At 46.0% G+C, this 22,859-nt stretch overlaps 1 protein-coding gene across 1 annotated transcript in view; it reads right to left on the bottom strand.

The window, feature by feature from the left end:
• The window catches only part of LOC311188067 (calpain-9-like), a gene marked incomplete at both ends in the record, with an annotated part of 52,107 nt that overhangs the window by 17,336 nt on the left and 11,912 nt on the right, over positions 1-22,859 (bottom strand). Inside the window, 6 exon segments of the mRNA XM_084259836.1 lie at positions 10,541-10,662; positions 11,015-11,083; positions 14,948-15,027; positions 18,802-18,865; positions 18,869-18,962; positions 21,838-21,915. Of these exon segments, the coding sequence (XP_084115962.1) occupies positions 10,541-10,662; positions 11,015-11,083; positions 14,948-15,027; positions 18,802-18,865; positions 18,869-18,962; positions 21,838-21,915 (507 nt within the window).

Genomic DNA, 22,859 nt, shown 5'->3' on the forward strand with positions numbered 1-22,859 from the left:
AAGAGGGTTATTGTTCTTATGCATGAATCATTACCAAAGAAAGTAAAAAATGCTAGAAGGTACAGACAGGAAAGAAACGTATTGGCCTGATAACTATGGAGAACCAGCTGTGGGTGGAAACCGTAGCCTAACACAGGAGGTACGTGTTTGCGGCAGCAGTACATTCCCTGGTGTATGCGAAAGGTCAATAGTTCACAGGCCACGTGGAGGTTAGGAATTTCTAGTTTAGAGTTAGACTTCAGTAGAACTAACATAGATTTGATGAGTTGCTTTAGGCCACTTTGAAGTAATTGATAAATTAGCCAAGTTAATTGAGTGCTAAGGACATAGGCTGATTTTAGTAATAAAATATAGAATAGGACTTTCACGCCCACTCTGACACTAGGAAAGGTCAATAGAGTGCTTAATTGTCACCAAATGTTGTGCTGTCTTAAATAACTGATCATGTTAGAGAATGAGCTGTACCTAAGAAACCAGTTGTCCCTGATGTTTTTCTTCAGGTAACCAAGGAAATGCCCTTTTCTTATGAGACCAAGGGAGTCTCTAGCTGTTCATGAGAAAACATGTGTTGATTGTCTTTGTCCTGCTTCAATGCTTGTGTTGATGTAATCTCACCCTCACCTTAAGGTATAACTAAAGACCCGCTGAGACCCTCAGCAGGAGATACTTGCAGGAGAGAAGGTGTCTGTGTCTGCCTCATTTCCACTTCCCCTCAGCCCCCCAAGATTTCGCTGACGCTGTCCTCTCCTTTCTGAGCCCCTGACACGACATTCTGCTGGAGCTGGTCTCTAGCAGGTGGCTGCCGAACAGGGACCTGAGAGGTAAGTTTCTTTCCTTTTCCGGGATGGTTAGGCTCTGCTCGCGGGTGAGGTGTGTACCGGAGCAGTAATTCAGAACAGAGAAGTCGAGTGGGTGTCTTATCTATTGAGAAGTTATGGGCCATCCTGAGTCTAAGGAAAGATAATTATATCTTTATTGCTATCATTAAGCATACACTTGCTAAGAGAGGCGTGAAGACCTCTCATGCACAATTGGCTAACTTCCTAAATTTTGTTGAGATGTGTTGTCCTTGGTTTCCAAGGGATGGAACTCTGGATGCAAGAACCTGGACCAGAGTAGGAGAGGAAATGACAACCTATTATACTCTCCACGGACCTGAAAATGTCCCCATAGATGCGTTTTCACTGTGCGGGTTACTACAAGACATGCTAGATTGGGTTTGAATTGGAAAAAACAAATAAGAAACTCAGGGAGTCATGGCTGTCCGTGTCTGGTGCCTCTTTAACCTTCGAGGGCATCAAAGAACTGGTGGCTGACAGCCCTGTACTAACATAACAACTGCCTGAACAAGTAGACTGGCTAAGCCTGGCTGAATGTGAAACAAAAGACGCAAAACCGAAAATGAAAGAAAAAATAGTCTACAATGTTGAAGAAAGTGATCAGGATTCTTCAGATGATGAAATTGTTTTTCAAAGGTCAGAAAATAGTTCCCGAGCCAATGCAGACCTCCTAGCGAGGTCATAGGCTCCAATTACCTAACCAGCCTAAACTCTGAACTGCCCCCAGCCTGATGTGGCTGAGATCTTTAACAGATAATGTCAGTGACTTAGCCAAAGGAAAGACAGATCTCAAGCCTTATTCCGGTAATGTTCAATCAGATTCCTCCACATTGAGACCACAAACATTATCCTGTGATCTAATTCATAAAATCCCCAAAACTGGCTTTGCAAATGCAATAAAAGAAGCAGAAGAGAAGGGTGATTTTACCTTTCGGTGCTTTCCTGTAATTAATGTTGATAGCCAACTCGAGGAACCTCATTGGGAGCCCCTCCCCTTTAAGCTTTTAAAAGAATTAAAAAAGGCAACCAATGATTATGGAGCTACTTCCCCTTATACTATACAGCTAATAGAATGAGTGGCCAATCGATTTCTCACTCCTCGTGATTGGCAAATGATAGCAAGATCTAGTCTGCCTGCAGGCGTTTGTTTTTTTTTAAAGATTAATTTATTTATACAAGCACTGGGTACAGCCAGAAGTGCGGGAGGGTGAGAGAATTCACCAGAGCCAGAGTGGGGGGGCAGAACAGGCAGACTGACGAAGTACACTGCTGAGGGGAGCAGCAGGTGCGGCAGGAGAGGTCTGCGCACCATGTGGGACCCTCGACCGGCGGCTGGGGATCAAACCGGCGCTGCAGAACCTGCGGGCAGCTTCGCAATCCAGGGCTCAACCGCTGTACCACCGGGGAAGCCCATGGAGGCGTTTTCTTGCTGTGGAATGCAAACTATGAGGAGGAGGCATGGAGACTAGTAAATAAACATAATGGGAAGCAAAAAAGAAAAAAGATGAAATTCCGCTTGAAATGGTTATGGGCCAAGAGATTGGCATGAAAATAGTGCTCAAATCCAGATTCCATCAGCATCCTTTGGTATTGTGTGCGAGGTTGCAGTTCTTGCATGGACCCGGTTACCAGCTGGTGAAATGAAAACCTCTGGCCTTAGTCATAGCAAACGGGCCCGAGGAAACTTACCAAGATTTTTTGTCTCAGCTGATGGATGCTGTCTCCAAATTATTCATAATGAGGAGGCAGCTCAAATGCTAATAAAACAGCTGGCTTTTGAAAATGCTTCCATCCCATGTCAGACATTAAGAAGACCTATTCAAAGAACAGGCGACCTTAATGAATATGTACGAGTCTGTTCAGAAGTCACCCCATCCTACCTTCAAGGAGTGGTTATAGCCGCTGCCTTATAGGGACAGACCAGCAGCCAGTGTTTCGCCTCCATTCATAGACAAAAGGGCAAACAAGCAAACAAGGTGGTGCCAAACTTTTGGTACCTGTTTTTCTTGCGGACAACAGGGGCACTTCAGCAGAAATTGCCCCAATAAACCAGTCTCTGGGCCTCCATCAACCTTGTTTAAACAGTTTAATAAGCCATTTGCAGCCAATAATAGTGCAGATCCTTTGAATGTAACGCCTCCAAAAGGTCTTTGTCCTCAATGCAATAAAGGAGTTCATGGGGTAAAGCACTGTCTATGCAAATTGCATAAAAACGGCGCTTTACTGCCACCTCATGGACAATCTATTGCTGCCACTGCCCCGACTGTTCTTTCAAACAATACAGGGGCCCTACCCAGGGCCCTCAAATAATTGGGGGCTTGAACCACCAGAGCGGGAAGCAGTCTCTGATCTCGCCCGCAGGACCTCGACCAGCGCAGGCCTGGACTGGCCTTCCACCTCTGCAGCGACATTAACTCCTGATCAATCATATCCTGCGGCGCCTACGGGAGTGTTTGGGCCCCTCCCGCCTGAACCAGTGGGGCTGGTATTTGGCTGGGGCGCTACTTCATTGCAAGACATTAAAATAATACCTGCTGTTATTAACTCAAATTTTTACAGATGAAATAAAAGTCATAAGTGGAGCCTCCAGGACAAAAAGTTGCTCAGTTGCTTTTGTTGCCCGTGGTATCCATTGACAATAAAATTGCATCCAATTGCCCAAAGGGGATTCAGGTTTTGCATCCAGTGACATGGCTTTTTGGGTCCAACAAATCAAAGACACTAGATCAATAACCAAAATTATAAACATTCAAGGAAAAACAATTGAAGGATTGCTAGATACAGGCGCCGATGTTACTTGTGTAGCGGGACACGGTTGTCCTAGTGCCTGGCCTACTAAGACCACGCCCGCTTCTCTGGTCAGCTTAGGATCCGCAAACAATATGGCTAAAATCTCTCAAATTTTAAATTGGAATGATGGAGAAATATCTGGGACTTTTCAACCTTACGTTGTGCCATCTCTTCCTATGACATTATGGGGGAGGGATATTCTCTCCCAGATGGGGGTGCTTTCATTTAGCCCCAATGATAAAGTTACTGCTCAGATGTTACCAATGGGTTTTCATCCAGATCAAGGTCTAGGAAAGAGACTGGAGGGAGGCGGGTTTCCCATTGAGGTGACTCAAAGATTGCCAGGACAAGGTTTGGGGTACAATTCAAATTTATGAAGGGGGCCATTGCATAGGTTATAGCTGTCTGGAAGAGTGATGAGCCAGTTTGGGTTGAGCAGTGGCCCTGACAGAAGAAAAGATTCAGGCTGTAACTACTTTAATTCAGGAACAACTTAAAAAGGGACATATTCGCCCTACAACCAGCCCTTGGAACACTCCTATATTTGTGATAAAAAAGAAATCAGGAAAATGGAGGCTGGTACAAGACTTCAGAGAAATAAATGTTACTTTGCAAGATATGGGAAGTTTACAACCAGGATTGCCATCGCCTGTGGCCGTCCCAAAAAATGATCATGTTATTGTTATTGATTTACAAGATTGCTTCTTTACCATTCTTCTGTCTCCCCAAGACTGCAAAAGATTTGAGTCTTGTGTCCCCTCTGGAAATTTAAGGAGGCCATTTCAGCAATACGAATGGACAGTTCTTCCCCAAGGCATGAAAAACAGTCTGACTTTATGTCAAAAATTTGTAGACATCGTTCTATCATCCTTTGGGAATGAGTATCCTTCCATTTACTGCGTTCATTATATGGATGACATACTAATCAGTAACGCCCAAGTAGATCTGTTAAATCAGGCCTTGACACGTCTGGTGGCTTTATTGCAGAGTTTTGGACTTGTAGTAGCACCAGAAAAAATCCAAACATCTCCACCAATTAATTATTTGGGAAGGGTCGTTGGTTCTTTAACTGTGTCACCACAAAAACTGCAACTGCGAACAGACTATTTACAAACGTTAAACGATTTCCAGAAACTACTTGGAGACATAAATTGGATTAGAGTTCGTTTGCAACTGACAATGGCTGATTTATGCCCACTGTTTGATGTGTTAAAAGGTGATTCTAATCCAAACTCCCTTAGGCAGTTAACACCAGAAGCAGCACAAGCCTTACAAAAGGTAAATGCTGCGTTGAAATATCAGCAACTATTATGGCTAGATTATACCAAGCCATGGGAATTCATAATCTTAGCCACCCAACACCCCAACCAGCGTTTTGTGGCAAAAAGGGCCACTGGAATGGTTGCATTTACCAGTCACAGCAAAGAAGGTTGTTTGTCCCTAGGCCTCTCTAGTAGCTGTGTTCATTGTTAAAGGAAGGCATAGGAGCATTGAACTTTTTGGCCAAGAATTCCCTGTTCTCATTTTGCAACAGGGTGGTCCCCAGGAAAGGGGGAGGTTCCAGGTTCCCTGCCCCACCCAAATGGAGGGTGGAGCTGAGCAGGGAGAGGAGAAGCTGCAGAGGAGACTGAGGAAGGAAGGAAGCAGGATGGAGATCCAGAAGGAGACCTGGAGGAGGCACATGGAAGCAAGAGACACGTGAAGACGCTACACTTCCCTTTTGGTCTTAGACCGGGTGACACAGATGTGGGTGAGAGACCCAGGGGAGGTGACAATGGTGGTTTTTGTCTTGATTTTGATTTTGCTCTTTTCCTTCCAGACTTGTCTGTTTGTTTCTGATCCTTTTCTGTGGGTCCCCACTGGAAGATGCTTAAGACTTGTGACAGGCTTTGGGGCCTTTCTCTGGGCCAATCCTGCTTGGGTGAACTTTTACTCACGAGGGGACAGGTAACTTTGGGTGCTTGATTTAGAAACTATATTCTTTGCCTTTTCTGCATTGTTTTCTAATTGTATTAAAATTCCTTCCCACTAAAGTCTCCTATGGTTTGATGCAACAGATGGCAGAACCCGTTTAGAATAGGCAGGTTTGCGGGGTTTGGTGTTTATGGGCGGTTCCTCCAATGGCAAGGCTGCTTTCATTATCAATGACAAACAAATGTCCGTTCAAACGACTGAAACATTGGCCTAAAAGACTGAATTATTTGCGGTTCTCTCAGTATTTAAAATTTCTAGTTTAGAGTTAGACTTCAGTAGAACTAACAGATTTGATGAGTTGCTTTAGGCCACTTTGAAGTAACTGATAAATTAGCCAAGTTAATTGAGTGCTAGGAGATAGGCTGATTTCAGTAATAGAATATAGAATAGGACTTTCACACCCACTCCAAAACTAGGAAAGTATAATAGAATGATTAATTGTCACCAAATGTGCATCTGAAATAATTGATCATGTTAGAATATGACCTGTACGTAGAAAACTAATTGTCCTTGATGTTTTTTAAGGTAACCAAGGAAATGCCCTTTTGTTATGAGATCAAGGGAGTCTCTATAGTTTCATGAGAAAATATGTAATTATTGTCCTTGTACTACTTCAATGTTTATGCTGACGTAATCTCACCGCTCGCCTTACTGTATAAAGACCGGCTGAGACACTCAGTAGGAGAGACTTGCACCAATATAAGAGTCCCTGTGTCTGCCTCACCCTCAGCCCCCAAGATTTCACCGACACTATCCTCTCCTTTCGGGGACCCCTGACACAACATCTAGGTGCAGCTGGTCTCGACAGCCCCCTCCTCTTGGCATGCAGCCTTGCTAGTGTAAAGGCCAGCCTGACTCCATCAGATGAAAGGAGAACTTGCAAGTGATGAGGGAAATCAAACTTGCTTATTGCACGTGGGTTGGAATGTTCATCTAATGGGACTTTCACTGCAGCAGTTGTGTCATTACTTTCTCCTTTACTATCATTTCAACATAACTTTGGACATTTTCCGCTTCCAGAAGGCCCACCATAAGGAAAGTTGAAACCAAATGGGTAAGTTGAGTTCTAGTGAGTTTAGAAGACAGAGGAGCTTTGTATGTTGAGATGCTGAAAGGAAGGACTGTCTACAAAGTGTTTTTAGGGGCCAGGACTTGACATGCCTAGAGAATCCTCTAGACGGTGTCATTCTTCGCAGAACCCTCTTAGGAATCACATCAGTGAGTTCTGAGGCTTGCCGGGCCCACCTCTGCCTGTCTCCCACCCATGGAGCCAGGGCTTGCCTTGCCTTCGAGGTCCAGAGTTAAGGAAGCAGCCATATAAGTGCCCAGGGCAAGGCAGCCCAGACAGGTGAGGTGACGGGGTTAAGGTCACCTGCTGGTTGGAGGTAAATTCCAGATGAGAATACTCGTTTCTGGACTGCAAATCCAGTGTCATTTCCATAATATGATTATGTATTTGTTTCATATGGCTCAGTTACCTAACGATGGTTTTCCCCTTTCTTTGGAGAGAGAGTGACTCTTTCCCCCAGCAGAGTTCCGTGGTGATGCACGGATAATCCTCAGGAACATCCCTGGGCTAAGTTCTTCCATCTTCAAGTGTCATTCAGGCATCCAGGGGAGTCTTTCTCTCCCTCGACATCCCTCTGTCTCTTTCTTTCTGCCTCCCCATCTCCCTTTCTCCTCAAACTTCTCCCTCTCTTTCTCCCCCTAGTCCCACTTTCATTTCCCCAGCCCCTTCCCCCATCAGAGAGGCACAGTGGGCTGAGAAAATGCCCCAGGCGGGCCTCAGTAGCAAGCACAGCCTACTGTTGATTCACCGCAGTGCCAGCACGGGCACAGCCCTCCAACTGGTACTTGGCAGGAGGTCTTGGCTCTCAGCACAATGTTGCTTTGTTATCACAAATGATCCAGTGCACTGAACTGAGCTGGCACCAATAACCTCAGCACTCCTGCCAACAGGTCTCATGACTGGCACTTTCTGAATCCCTGCCCCTCAGCGCACCTGCACAGGACAGGCCAGAGAAAGCAGCCGGGAGAAGTTTCTGTGTTTCAGGTCTAGGCCCATGGCTCCCACCTGTTGAGGCCTGAGAGACTTAGTGTAAGGACTTGTGAGGAAAGATTTTCATTCCCTGAATTGGGTGCAGGCTCTTTAGATGTGACCGCAGGGCCGCAACTGATGTGTCTGGGAATAGTCCTGTGGGGAGACGCCTGGGGGAGTCACCTCTACCGCCCGAGGGAATGGGCTGGAGGAGTGATGTTCTTGGTTGTGGCCCATGGCCGCTTGGGTGCTATTAGAGAATTTTTTCCTTCTATATTGTCTTTTCCCAAGGACTTACAATGTGTCAAGCACTGCTATCAAATACACACATTTCACTGTGTCTTCCATTGTGCAGCTTTCATCCCAGAAAGTTGGGTCACCCTTCTGAGTGGAGCTGGCCCAGGTGAACAGGCACAGCTCACAGAGGGGGTGTCCACACTGCAACCTGCCATCCCACAAGGAACACCACTCCTTAGGCTTCCAGCTCATTTCACTTCAAAATATCAGCAGAAGAGGAGATTATTTTTAAAATTTCCTTAATCACATAGACTATTATGAGAATACTTTTCAGGTTTTTTAATGAAATCATAGACTCTGAAGATTGGGAAGAACTCTACTTCCTCCAACTGAGGCTTCAACATTTTCATCCAGTTTTTGGTCCTACAGAAAGTGGATGGCATTAGCTTCAAATTGCTTCTCAGCTAGCTCATGAGCCCTTGGAGTTTTGGTTTGGGTTGTTTTAAGATGTGTCTTAGGGGGATGAGAAAACCAAACTTGTATGATTGTCTGAATATTGAATGACAATCTACAGGGTAGTTCTATCAACTACTGAATGTGGAGTATTCAACTCTAATTGTTAAATTGTTTATTTTGTCTTTCAATTCTATTCATTTTTGCTTCCTAAATTTTGAGACTCTGCTATTAGGTACTATTACATTTACAATTGTTCTATCTTCCTAATGCATTTACCTTTTATCCTGATGAAATGCCCCTTGTCTCTAGTAACTTTTTTTATCTTCAAGTCTATCTTGCCTGATAGTAGTATAGCCACCTTGACTCTTATTGCAACTGTTTGCATGGTATACCCTTTTCATCATTTGTATCTTTTTACATCAAATATGTCCCTCTTGTAGATAATATCTATTGACTTTTGCTTTTTTTATATAGTCTGAAAATCATTGCCTTTAGATTATAGTGTTTAGTCTATTTATATTTAATATAATTATGGATATGTTTAGATTTAGGCCTGTCACTTTATTTTTGATAACTGTCCTGGGTTTGAATGCAGCGGGTGGCGTGTGTCCAGGAGGGAGGCAGCTGTGCCCAGAGTTCAATGAAATTGGGTCTTGTTGTCGATGAGACCCACTCACGTTCTCCCCAAGCCTCCCTCTAGTTCCCTGCCTGAGCTCACCTCCAGCTGCTCCTGCTGGGCATGTGGGCATTCCAGCCACAAAACCCATAGTAAGTGAACATTTCTCAGTGGCATTTGGACTCAAAGCTTTTGGGGGCTCTAGAAACTGTTTCTCAAAGGAGATGCCACTGTCCAGAGTGAATGACAAGGTGCAGGCTTCATTCACACACATTTCTGGGGGAGAAAGAACACCAGGCGCGGTCACAGGCCTGCATACAAGGTGGGTGCTGCTCAGGCCAGTGGGGGTGGTCTTTTACTTGGATTTCCTCGAAGGTGGAATAAGGGGTTTCCCCAAGTAAAATTCCTTCTAGAGCCAATAGTTAATGCTTTGATTTCTAACCAAATTCCTTAGGAATGATTTTCCCCCCTTCTATTTTATTTTAACCTAATCCTCCCTTGCCAGGAAATGTTCAAAGTATTGCTTAGAAACCCTGCCAGGGTCTCCCTGTCTGCTCAGTCCAGCTCCACACAGAGAAGACCCACCCCTGAGTAGTTTTGGGAGCCTGCACGGTGGGTGCCCAGAGTGCAGCAGCTGCACTCACTGGGGACAAGGTGGGGAGGGCGATCCCGTTCTCTCCCCAAATCAGGATGGGAAAGACTTGGTCACATCCTCTAGGAAGGGCAAATTTTTTGTCCCCTACTTGGTTTTCTTCCTCTGGAAACAGGTCACCAACCCCTAAGAAAACCAGGCTCATCTCAACTGTTTCTCACATTTAAAACTTATCTCTTGTCTTCTCCCTCACATAGGACCCAAATGGTCCTGATTTTGTAAATTCTGTCCCTGTAGACTTGAAAGCTGACAAGCTTTCCAGATGCTTGGTTACCTGGGAGGACACGAGAGCACAGGTGTCGGCAGAGGCCAGGGGCCATTTGCCCAAAACATGTTCTGTGAGAAGCACCACACAGCTTGGTGGGGGCTGTGGGTGGCAAAGGACAGTGGAGCCCAGAGGCTCAGCCTGCCATGGCCGTGGCATAGCCAGAGGCACCCCCAAACCCATCCTTCCTGCCAGGAGCAGTGGACGAACTATGTATAAATCATCCAGTTAGGATTCAGTCTGCTGGTGACCAGGCCGGGGAAGGGACGCCGACGGCAGAGTCTGTGAGTGTGTGAGTGTGTGAGAGGCCCGCTGACTGCAAACCACAGCGCCAGGCGTGCCCTGTCTGTCGGTAACACTCACCCTCTGAAAGCAGATCAGAGGCCTTGCAGCACTGTGGCTTGCCGCCGAAGGGTCGCATGTAAATCTGCTTGGGCAGAAAACTTGGTCCGAGACTCCGAGGCCTCTGGGGGTCAGACTAAGTTCATCTTCTGTGGATATATTTTTAAAAATCCTGCCAACATTGCACAGTGATTTAAAATGCGGGCCCTGAAGTGATTGAGCGAGTGCTGGGTCTGACGTCTGGCTCTGCCCTTAAGAGGCATCTGCTCAGGTCAAAAACCCGCCGCCTCCTGGAGTCCAGAACAAAGCAAGCGGTGTCTGCAGGCAGCACCTGACACACAGGCAGCCTGCACCCGGCCCCGGGTTTTTGTTACCTGCGGATTTCAGGGCAATCCGCAGCTCGTAGGAGGACATGGTGCCAGATTTGTCAGTGTGGAATTGACGCAAAAGTTTCTGGGGGAGGAGAGCAGAGGCATGGAGGAGGAGGGCCCCAGGGAGGGGACACCCACCCGTGCAGTAGTGGGGGGCGGCCAGTGTGGAGGGCAGAGTCCTCTCCAGGGCCCAAAGAGCCAAGGGCTGCATTGGGCCCTGCAAAGGAGGTTGCTTCCTTCGGCTTTCCCTCGGGGTGGAAGCACCGTGGTGCCTCCAGAAGTATCACAAGCCCTCCTGGAATTCATCATGATTTGTTCTCTTGTGCCTTTTCTGAAAATTAACCCTCTTGCCTGCAACACCATGATCTTTAAAAGCCCCTTCTGCTCTAGGTCTGTACAATCCCCTCGGGGCCAAGTTCAGCAGGGTTTCGTACCATCCACTTCTTCAGTTTGTCCCAGAACACTTTGAATTCATCAAACTCCAGCTTCCCGTTGCCGCTGGTCTGTGTCAGGAGTGAGTTAAGGAAGAAGCAGCAAGTATGTTTCTACCTGAGAATTCAGAGCCGGGCAGTGTGACGGGCATGGGTGACATGGATTCAGCCTTCTAGGGAGATGGTTAAATTATTAAACCAGGAATCTCTAAAGAAGGCACAAGGTAGGGTCAGACAGGGAGTACACCTGAAGATTAAACATCCGTGCAACCCCCCCCCCCAACACACCCCTCTTCATTTCCTGGGATGGGACCCCAAAGTGGCAGTAAGATTCTCAAGTCCTTTTGGAAGTGAGGCGGAAAGTTAAATTGATTTCAGACCCTAAAGAGCACAAAAGGAAAACAACTTATCTAAACTCTTCTCTTTGAGGCTGGTACTCACAGATGCAGCAAATGCAAACAACCTTGGGCTGAGCTGAAGGGCCAGCTGGGAACTGAGATGCAGAGAGAGAAGGGGTTCTCCAGGGCAGGAGGGCAGCACCAACGGAAATTCAAAACTGCAATTATCTGACGAGAAGCTTCTTCATTCATCATTATGAAGTGCCCCTGATCGAGCCAATAACTTTCAGCCAAGTCCACATTTCTTTGCCCCTCACCTACTGTTCAGCTTCTTTTCATCTTGGAATCTTGTGCCCTGAACTGCTTAGTTCCCTTTGTCTCCCACAGGCTGGGGACATTAAAACTTCCGAATAATTGTCACTCAATGGTATAAAACATTGGGCTTACACCCATGTTACCATCAGTTCTACCTCATATTTGGGCACCAAATATCTGCCCCTGCATTTGTTGGGAAGCAGGCCCAGAAGAAAGGCCTTGCTCATCACCTCTCAAGAAGGAGGAGCAGGTGGTGAGATGAGGCGCAGGAGTAACTCCAGAATGAGGTGTTGACCCCAGCCCAGTTACTAAAAGTTCCTCGTCCTTGCTCTGGTCCTGAAACAAACCCAACTGAGACTGAGATGGAGAACTTTTGTAGGGATCACCAACCCTGAATTGACTTAAGGAAAACGATTTGGGACCGAGGTGGTGAATTCCATAGCCACTACCCTTGATGAATGACGCCAACCCCATCACCTAATGGCCACAAAGCCAAGATAACAGGTAGCACATGCTCATCCACCTGCCCCACAGCCCCTGCACCTTTCAAGTTCAGAGATGGCCTTTGAGAAAATAGCCCATCACCTCTTCAGGTTGCTGGCTCCTGATTAAACCTAGTTTCCTTCCACCAGCTCTCGTCTCTCGAGCTTTGGCCTTCAAGATGCAAGTAGCAGGACCCTGGCTCTGGTAACATCTTCAAAAACAATCCCCCACAGAGAGTCTGTGCCTCTGGGTTCTGTTCCATTTCTAGTTCCAGGTGTCTCCCAGTCTTTGGCTACTGTTTGTGAAGACTAGCCTGCAGGTTACGGGTGCTATGTCCTGGGGAGGTCTGCAGACAAAAACATTTAACATCTATTTTTGCCCACATATTTAGAAGGATACGTCCATTAGAGAAATGACATTTTTACAGGAAATCAGACTTAGCTTCTTAAACTGAATGTCCTTATCTGAAATCACACATGAAAGCAGAATTCAGTTGAAATCTGATAAGACTGTTCCCAGCAGCTAGGAGTCCCACAGGGTGGTCAAATCTGTGCCTGGCTAGGGTGTTGACCTTGTCAGTCTCTTAGGATACTGAGGAGAGTGGAAGTTGACATGGCCCTTGGGGAGGAAAATTTACAAAATATGAATAATGCCTTAAAAATGGGAATATCCTTCCATCCATTTATCCTCTCTTTATGGTTTCTTTTTTTTTTTTTAAATTAAACCTCCCCCCCTTTTTTAAAAGAGATTTTCATTTATACAAGAACTGGGGTACAGGCCATATGTGCAGGAGGGTAAGAGGATTCACCAGAGACAGAGCGGGGAGCAGAACAGGCAGACTGATGAAACACATTGCTGAGGGGAGCAGCGGGAGAGACAGGAGAGGTCTGATGTGCCATGTGGGGCCCTCACCGGCCAACTAGGATCAAACCCGCACTGCAGAGGCTGTGGACAGTTTCACATTGTGGTGCTCAACTGCCTGCGCCACCAGGGAGGCCCTCTCTTTATGATTTCTAAGCAAAGAATTGTAAATGAAGACTTTCATTATTAGGTTATTTATAATGGCAAAAATTAGAAGTTCTAGAAAGCACCAGTGGAAGGGTCTGAACAATAAGTTGGGTTATGTTCCTATGATGGGTTATTACACAATCTTTATGAATTTTTAAGCATATTTAATGATCTGGGGGAAATGTTCATAAAAATTCAGTCTACAAACAGGGTTAAAATTATTGGAGAAATTTGAACATTCATACACTGCTAATGGAAATGTAAAAGAAATGCTTTGGAAAATGGTCAGGCAGTTCCTTAAAACATTAGCTATAAAATTACTTCTGAATTTGAGCAATTCTTTTAACTAAATTCCCAACAGAAATGAAAATACATGTCCACACAACAAACATGTCATATAAATGAATATTATCCTGTATATTACATGCTACAATGTGAATGAACCTTGAAAATAACATGCTAAGTAAAAGAAGCCAGATACAAAAGAACCACATATTACATGATTCCTTTTATATGAAAAGTCCAGAACAGGCAAATCTATAGAGACAGAGAGTATACTAGTGATTGCCAGGGGATGGAGGAAGTGGAGAAGGGATGGCAAATTGGTATAGGGTTTCTTTTTAGAGTGATGAAATGCTCTCAAAATTGGTTGTGGTGATGATTGCATAATTCTGTGAATAACTAAGAGCGATTGGGTTGTGTGCTTTAAATGGGTATACTGTATGTATGTGAATTACACATTTGACTTGAGAGCTAGTCCATCCCTCAGCACCCTGTTGCTTGCCTGGGTGCCCTGTACTGTGCGCAGCCTGCTCACATCTCTGAGACCTTCCAGCTACCCAGGGAGGGGAGTAAGTCAGGCCAGCCCAAGCATGCTTCCCCTAGCCCTGAGTCCAATGGCTCTTGTGTCAGAGGACACTAGGATCTGAGTTTCCAAGCCTGCGTCACAGCAGAAACACCAGGAGAGCTTCAAGAATGCCCATACTGGGGCTTATCCCACTTTGATCAGGACAACTGGGTTTATGGTTCTTTGATTATTTTTAAAAGCACTGTGGATGAATTTCAGAACCATTGACCTAGATGGTCCAGTAAATCCCACTAAATCTCAGCACCAGCTGCGCTCAGAAGCTTGAGAGAAATACAGAGTCTTAGACCTAGGCTAATACTATTTACAACTACCAGCTGAGAGGTGTCAAGGGAACACGGCTAGAGCAGTATCAAGGACATAGGAAGCCTGGGCAGGACAGGGAAGACGCCCACTCCCCCGACCTCCAAACAGCCAGGGTCTCCAACAAGCAAGCTGAGCAGCTGAGAGGGTGGGAACGGGCAGGGAAAGGGCAGGAAGCAGGGCACAGATGCTCCAGGTTGCCTGACCCGCAGCTGCCCAACCTGGCCACATCTCTGTGAACTGGCAAAATGCGGGCATGCATTGGTGGCATCACGGTAACTGTCCTGACAACACCACCTTCAGCAGAGCAGAGAGAGCAGGATGAAGGTGCCAAATTCTGGGCAGAGGTCAAAGGAATCCCCTCCTAAGGCTTTCTGTAGTTCCCACATAAAGTTTCTGGGCCTGGCTGGGCTCCGCTGGGTGCTGTGGCCCCATCAGTGCAGTCTGGAGTGAGAGCTGTGAGGAGGAGGCCATCCTTAGCCCTTCTCAAGAGAACAGGGCTGCTTCCTCCCCGCCAGCTCCTGCCTGCCTCTGGGTCCATCTCTGGGAAGTGTCACCTCATCCTTGGAGGGGGAGGCCAGGCCCCTCGGCCCTGCAGGGCATCAAGGGCACGGGCAGCCCTACCTCACCAGCGATTTGTTCAAACAGGGCCCGTAACCTCTGCTCCTCCTCTGTCCCCAAGCAGGCGAAGTTGGCTTCTGATGCTAAAAATGAACCAGAGGAACTTGCTTGGGAGCCACAAGAGAGAAATTGACATTTACTTTCCCAAAGAAAAAGCAAGAAAGGTCAGCCCTGGGCAGGTGGTGGTGCCGCCCGCTGGTGGAGGCCAGGACTTCCATGGCAGCCTCACATGCCTGTGCTGGGTGGTGCCCAGGACTGGCCACAGCCAGTAGCATTAGGAATGAGAGTTTCCTCTCCTTGTGAGGGCTCTTTAGAAGAAACATCTGGAAGGACTTACTGGGACGGGTGCTGCCTCCTCACCTGACAGATGAGAGGACTTTTGTAAACCTGAATCCTGGCAGAGGCCTGGTCCATCCAGGGCTGCCATCACCCCTCCCCTTCTTCCAGCGCCTACTGCACCATCTTGACTAGAATTCCCTGCTTCATCATTTGTCATGGTAGTTGGTAAATCTTTATAGGTAGGATCTTTCTAGTACAGAGCACCGGGCCTGGTGCATGGCAAAGGTCAGTAAAGGTTTTGGATGTTTTCTCTCGGGTCTGCTCATAAGCTGCATCCCAGAGAGGGCAGCAAGGAGAAGAAAGTCCTTCCTGAAAACTGGTCACTGCTCGAGATGGGGGTGTCAGATGTTCTGGTCACACCAGCATCTCTTGGAAGCCTTACAACCCTTGGACAAGAATAAAAGCAGCCCCGACCTCTCTCCCAACAGACAACATCAGGGAATATTGATGTGTTCTCCAAGACCATGGTCAAAAATTCTGCCTGCTTCTCCCATTTTTGTTTTATCAGTTGCTTTTCTGAAATTGCATACTTTTTAAAGATATTCCATCCACCTAAAAAACATCAGTAACCTCTCAAAGAACAGAGGGAGTGGGCAGTTCTGTTGGAAGAAAGGTCACTTTTGTTCTCCAAGAGGTTAGAATCAAGGTACTTCCTTGCATCGAGGTAACCATTCCTTGAACTTGGGAATTTTCAGTGATGTTATGGTCTGAAGGAAATTTCCAGGACAGTTGCTGAATCCCACCCTCCACAGTAGCCCAAGAAGGCTCACCTCAGGAAGGTCAATGTCTACATTTCCATCCATGTCCCTGTGGGCACAAAAACCATGTTGATAATCATAGATTCACTTCCCCATTAGACGCTGCAGAGCTACAGGGTTCAGAGGTGCTGGAAGGTTCTGTACCATAGAAGCCTTCCTCTTCTGTGACTGCATTTCGCAGGGTGTGCAGCCACCAGGCACGGACCTCCCTCTCCACTCGTCACTGAGACCTTGCTCAGCATGAAAGTTCGAGGAAGACCATGTGGTCATCACTCCAGGCAGAACTCATCAATTCTGGGTTTTGAAAGAAGACACTCAGCTTGTTGAGGGTTAATCATTCGTGGGAAACTTTTAAAAGATTATAGAGCAAGTTGAAGTGGAACCAACAAGATCACTTTTGAAGCTGGATTCTTCACCCTTGGCCCTTCCCCCATCGATGTGAACCCCTGAGCCCACTGGGAGGGTGTGTTTCTGTGCTCACAGGTGAGGAATTAGGAGAACCGTGACAGCAAGTTTACTTTGGTGCCCACACATATAGGGGAACCCGCAGCACTTGGGAAGTAGTCAGATTAGGGGAGGAGCAGCCTTCAGCTGTTAAATACGAAAATATCTGGAAGTATTCAGTTTGTTTGGTTTTTTTTTTTTTTTTTTGAAAGATTTATTTATTTATTTATACCAGCACTGGGTACAGTCAGAAGCGTGAGAGGGTGAGAGAATTCACCAGAGTCAGAACAGGGAGAAAACAGCCAGAACGAAGTCCACTGCTGAGGTGAGCCATGTGAGATATCCACCACGGAAGGGCCTGGAAGAATTCAGTTTTACAGATTAAATCCTGAAGCATTTCCAAAGACAAATTATTGAAAATTCAAAGGGAAAAAATAATCAAACATTTAGATGAAACCAGGACAGTCCTCTTTACCTCCTCATCCCCTGGGCTTCCACAACATAACCCTTTCAGAGCTTTTCATTATAGTTTAGGAGTCTCCAGTGAGGATGAAGCCAAGGGAAATTGAGCTGAAGGTGGCTTTTCTGTGACTGAGCTACTTGTGTCTGTTACTGATACTTGTGATATCACAGCAGATGGTGCATGTGTATGATATTCACTATCACAGCAAATTATACGCTGCATTTTTTATGTTCAATATCACCTTCCATTATTCACTGTTGTACATGCACTGAGAATGGGGTTACCTTTGACCTCACCCCCCTAACAGACAGAGAACATGAAGGGTAAAAGATGGGCTCAGCCACAGGAGTTGCCGATCTGCACGGATCTCGCATAGTGGTCTTTTGTGTGAATGGATACTGGTCAGTTCATCCTCAGTGTGTATCAGTGTCTGAGAGAAGACTGGAGAAAGACTTTGAAGCCGAGTTTTAACAATCAAAGATTGCATTGTTTCTCTGTTGCTGACGAGAAAGAACCATGGCTTCTGCAAGTCCAGTCAGCAGCATTCACCAGGCATACAGGCTTAGGGAATGCCCAGTTAGAGGGAAGTTAAGGGCTTTTGTCTGATGACCCTTAGGAGTTCTTGCTGAGCAGGTCAGTGAATGAGGGCTGGGGAGCTGGCTGCCCTCCCATTCCTGTAAAGTGAAACAGCCTGAGGGAGAAGTCAACAGAGCAGGGAGGGCAGAACAGACTATCACAAGCATATCACTGATCAATCTGTGCTTGAAGCCCACTCTACTCCTCTGGACTTGTCAGTTATGTAGGACAATAAATTCTTTTTATTTCTTTTCTTTGTTTTTGAAGATTTATTTATTTATGCATATAAGAATTGGGGTACAGGCCAGAGGTGTGGGGGTGAGAGGGTTCACCAGAGACAAAATGGGGAACAGAACAGGCAGACTGACTGAAATACACTGCTGAGGGTGTTAGGGGGAAAGATGTCCTGAGCTAATTCCATGCAGGCTTTGTGGACTCACCCCCACTCCAGACCAAAGCCATCAAGACATTGGGAAAGACAAATCCCGTCACCACCAAAGGGAATGTGGCTGGGACCTGAGGGTGGAGTTAAGCAGCCAGGGTTGGTATAAAAACGAAACACGTGGGCCTTAGGGGCTCTCGCTCTCTAGCTCACCTCCTGGCTTCATGGCTCCTGGCTTGCAGCCAGCTCTCAGAGTGCCATTTGGGATTCCAAATCCGCGGATCGCGTAGGATGCATTTATAACTTTGTCTCCCATTTTTCTCCCTGAGTTGTACATTGCCTCATTTGCCCTTCCCTTGTAAATAAACCTTTTATTAACCTTTCGTGTGTGCCTGCAGTAGAGCATTGATAAGGCCTTTTAAGTGTGGGTGAGGACCCACAGTCAGGCAACCCGTTTTGTATTGGGGCTGCCCTATAACAAGAGGAGCAGCAGGCAAGACAGGAGAGGTGCCATATGTGGGTCACCTCCCTGGCTGGGGGTTGAACTCGTGCTGTAGAGGCTGCAGATAGCTGCATAGTGCTGAGACTTAACCCCTTATGCCACCAGGGATAAACTAGTGGGAGTGTGTTTTCTATTTCTAAACTAGTGGGAGTGTGTTTTCTATTACTTGTCAGGGAAGATAACCCAAGTGGTAAAACAGAGGAGGTTCCTTGAGCAATTCTTATCCAAAGCCCTCCAAACCTTTGCCATCCTCTTTTCCCAATCATCACTGAAATGCTTCTGTCCAGTTCCATGTTTTGGGCCTTCTCTAGGGTCCTGGGCCTGATCCACTGCTGTCCTGTTTTGGACTCAACACTTGGGAATGACAAAGAGAAGGGCAGGGAGACTACCAACTCAGGGATTCGCGGGAGCCTCCAGCCATGGAGCCCGGCACCCAGCTTCCTTGGTGGACCGTCACTTACCACTTGTGGAGGCCATCATTCTTTAGGGCATCAGGAGTGAGGCAGCAGATCATCACGTCGACAAAATGGGCCTTGAAGTCCACAGATGCCATCCTGCAGCAAAGTGGAGACAGACATGCTCTGGAGGGATGACATGGCATGACCTACTCATTCATTCAATCATCCAACAGTTATTGAGCACTTGCTTCTGTCCTGGAGGATTGGGGAGAAATCAGGTCTGGGGAGAAGAAAATAGACTCCCTCCCAAAAAAAGGTAACGAAAAGGTTAAGAAAGATAAAAAGGAAGAAAAGCTTAAAATATAGGTTAATATATATATATATATATATATATAAGCACTGCAAAGGAAAACAAGGTAGGGTGAAGGGGGAGCGTGCAGTGTGGGGGATATTTTAGATAAACAGCTAAGGGAACTTCTGACTGTTCAGGTGGAGGCCTGGAGTGTAGGGGTTGGGACATAATGACTTTTTGGCAGTCCAGGTAGTTGGAGAACAAGATCTAAAGACGGCTAAGTGAGTGAAGGATGATGTTCAAAGATAATGGTGGACCAGGGTGGTCATCATAAGGCTTTCAGCTTTGACTCTGATTAGATGGAGAAACAGTAGGACGTGTTAACATGACCCATAACCCTTGACCCATGAGAAAGGGCACAGATAGAAGTGGAGTCACCAGCTATGAAGTGCGTGCTGTTGTCCAGGTGACAGATGAGGGTGGGTCAATCCAGGCTGGTAGGACGGGAGGTGGTGAGCAGTGATCAGGTTTAAGACATATTTTGAAGGTTGAGCCTATAGGACTTGCTGGAGGATTAAATGTGAGGAAAAGAATGAAAGGCAAGAAGATAAGTGGTTTGAATAGTTGGATGGATAAAGATGGAGAAGACTGTGTTGTAGCAAGTTTGGGAGAGAAGGATTTGAGGTTTAGGCATGTGATCCTGTGAGGTGCTATTGAGTAGATATTCACAGGGAGATACTGAGTAGATCCTTGAATATATGGCTCTGGAATTCCAAGGAAAGGAACTGCAGATATAAACTTGGGGGTATTGAAACCATGGGTGATCCCCAGAAGAGTTGTGCATGTTTGACAATCTCTTGAACCTGCTCTTAGGAAGACAACATCGTGTGACACTTTTCTATGAGTCCTATGACACAAACGTGTGCAGAAGAAATTGATCTTAAGCCATATTCCAAGCTGGTCAGAACCAAGAGACTACTGACACAAAACCAAGAAAACAGGGAAAAAGAACAGATTAGACCACATCCAGAAGCAAGGGGTCCATCCCAAGAATCTGGAAACCTTTTCATATATAGATCCATTTGTAACTATTTGATCAGACTTAGTCAAGCCCATAAACTTTACATTCCTAACTTTTATTTCCTTTCTACCTCCATTTCTATAAAATCATTTCTACTTTCCAGATTTGAGCCTTGCCTCCTATCTCCTTGTTGGTTGACCTCACAATTAAAAAAGCACTTTCTTCCCCCTAAAATGGTGCTGTAGTGGTTGATTTTGAGGAGTGACAGGAAGTGAGCCTATTGCTGGTTTCAGTATCAGTGTAAAGACAGTGTGATATTTTAATTTATCAGAAATATTTTGTCATTCAGGTGACCAAAGTATATTTCTCATATATTTGGTCTTTATCCACAGTTCCTGACAATGGCTCCCAGAACTTGAATTTTCTTAGTGTTGAAAGTGATAAAAAGTGTCTTTTGTTATGTAAAGGAGGGGAGTTTGGGATGCATCTAATGAGAGGGACTAGGTTTTGCTCATATCTAATGACCCAAAGGACAAAGAAACATTAATTCCAAAGGGCACCTGCACCCCATGTTTATAGCAGCACTATTTGCAATAGCTAAGCTATGGAAGCAACAAAATTCCCAAAAATACATGACTGTATCAAGAAGATGTGGTACATATACACAATAGAATATTACTCGGCAATCAATAAAGATAAACTCAGGAAATTTGCAGCAACATGGATGGAGCTGGAAGGGTATTGTGCCAGTGAAATAGCCAGAAAGAGAAAAATACCAGATGGTCTCACTCATAGCAGGAATTTAGAAAACCTAAATAAGGGACCAGGAAAAAGACTAATAATAATAAAGTAAAAATCAAATTCAACAAGCAACTAAAACCAGAGACAAACCACGGGTGGTGGGGAGGAACAGAAAGGGAGGGAATAGGGTCAAAATAAGGGGGGTGGGAATTGTTGGGGAATATAATCAAGATGAAAATGCATACATTGTGCAAAAATGAATAATGGTGTAAAATATATATAAAATGAAAAAAAAAAAAAAAGGGAAGAACTCAGGCAAGAATTCACTGGCATGAGCATATGAAAGAAAACAGAACCAGAAATCAGACATCTGTGGTCTTGCAGAGTTGGAAAGAGTCAATTGTTTCCGGGTCCCATAGGAAGAAACAAGACTTGACATGATTTCTAGAGATAAAGGGCCATTAACCAACTTTCCGTTAGCAAAGATGTTCAGCTCTGTGGAAAGGCCAGATTAAGAATTCCTTCCCACTGATCCATATTTTGAGATGCTCCAAAGGTGGCTGCCTTCAAGGGTCCCTGTCACCAAGTTGGGCCTGGAGGTAGTGACCCAGGAGCACTTTGCTGCCTGCATGCAAATTCACTGGGCTGCAGATTCAAATGCAAACTTGGATGGTGGATGGTTCAGTGGAGGGAGGCTGGGTGAGAGCTGGGAGGATGAGCCTTCTGTTTCCTGGGTCACATGGATTCCCTTGACACTCTAAACAAGTCTGGAGATGGGGAGAGTCCCCAACACGTGACATATTAAATCCTTTGCCAACCTGGGAGGATATAAGGGTTTTGAGACAGGAGTATATGATTTACTGAAATGTATGATAAAATGACAGGAAGAAATGGGGTGTTCATTACACCTAAAGGCCATGGGGGCTTGTCATACCTGTTTTGCAGTTAGTACAGAAATAAAGAGGTAAGAACTGTACCAGAATTCTCCATCATCCAGAGCAGGGTGACACAGGCGCTTTTGCTCAGCGGGGTCCACAGAACTCCACTCAGAAGAACTAGGAGTAAACCAAATCAGCATGTGGGTCATGAGCAGTACTGGCCTTAGGCTGGGGGAGCACCCTTCCATAGGAACCAGGGTGTGCAGTTATGAAAGGAATAGATCCTGGTCAGTGACTATACCATGGACCCCAGAAATGTGGCAGAGGCTTTGAGATTGGTCAGAAAGTACATTTCCAAGCACAGCCAATGGAAGGAGGTGCTTCTCATGAGACCACCACAAGCAGGGAAACTCACTTGACCTCTGTTCTTTGTCAGCTGACACTTTGAAAAGTCATAATCATAACTTGTTTGACAAGCTTGTTTGACATTGATCTACCAAGTACTTTCTTTCTGCGATCTCCCTAAGAAGCTGGTCATGTTCTGCCAGGGGGCCTTGCCTGTCCTCAGGTTAGCAGCTACCTACTGCCCTCCAAATTGGGAATGACACCTCTAAGGCCACAGCTTCTTTGGGACATCCTCCTCTCTCCAACACACACACACACATCAGTCTCCAGAAGCAGTTCACCCTTGAACAACGGCGTGATCAACCTTCTGTGCAGTAGAAAATCCAAATGGAACTTATTGTCAGTCCTCCTTATCCTGAGGGTTCTGCATCTGAGGATTCAGCCAACCATCACGCAAGGTTGGTTGAATCAGTGGCTGCAGAACCTGCTGAGAGGTAACAGATCTGAGTATAATGAACGTGTACAGTTAAACCTGTGTTGTTGAATGATCAAGTGCAGTTCAAATGCCTCTGCCACCACCTCAGCACTCTCATGGGGGGAACCAATTCCCCACACCCCATGGGTCTTGACTCCTGGGGGAGGGCTCAGAAGAGCCAAGTGAACCCAGAACCTCTCTCCAGGTTGCCCCTGGCAGGGTCTGGAGAACAGAAATAAGAGCCTTGATTTTTCCTTTGGGCCATTTTCTTCCAATGGCTCACACCCACATAATGGGTCCA

The sequence above is a fragment of the Talpa europaea genome (genome assembly GCF_964194135.1).
Source record: "Talpa europaea genome assembly, contig: HAP1_SCAFFOLD_148, whole genome shotgun sequence".
NCBI classification, from domain to species: Eukaryota; Metazoa; Chordata; class Mammalia; order Eulipotyphla; family Talpidae; genus Talpa; species Talpa europaea.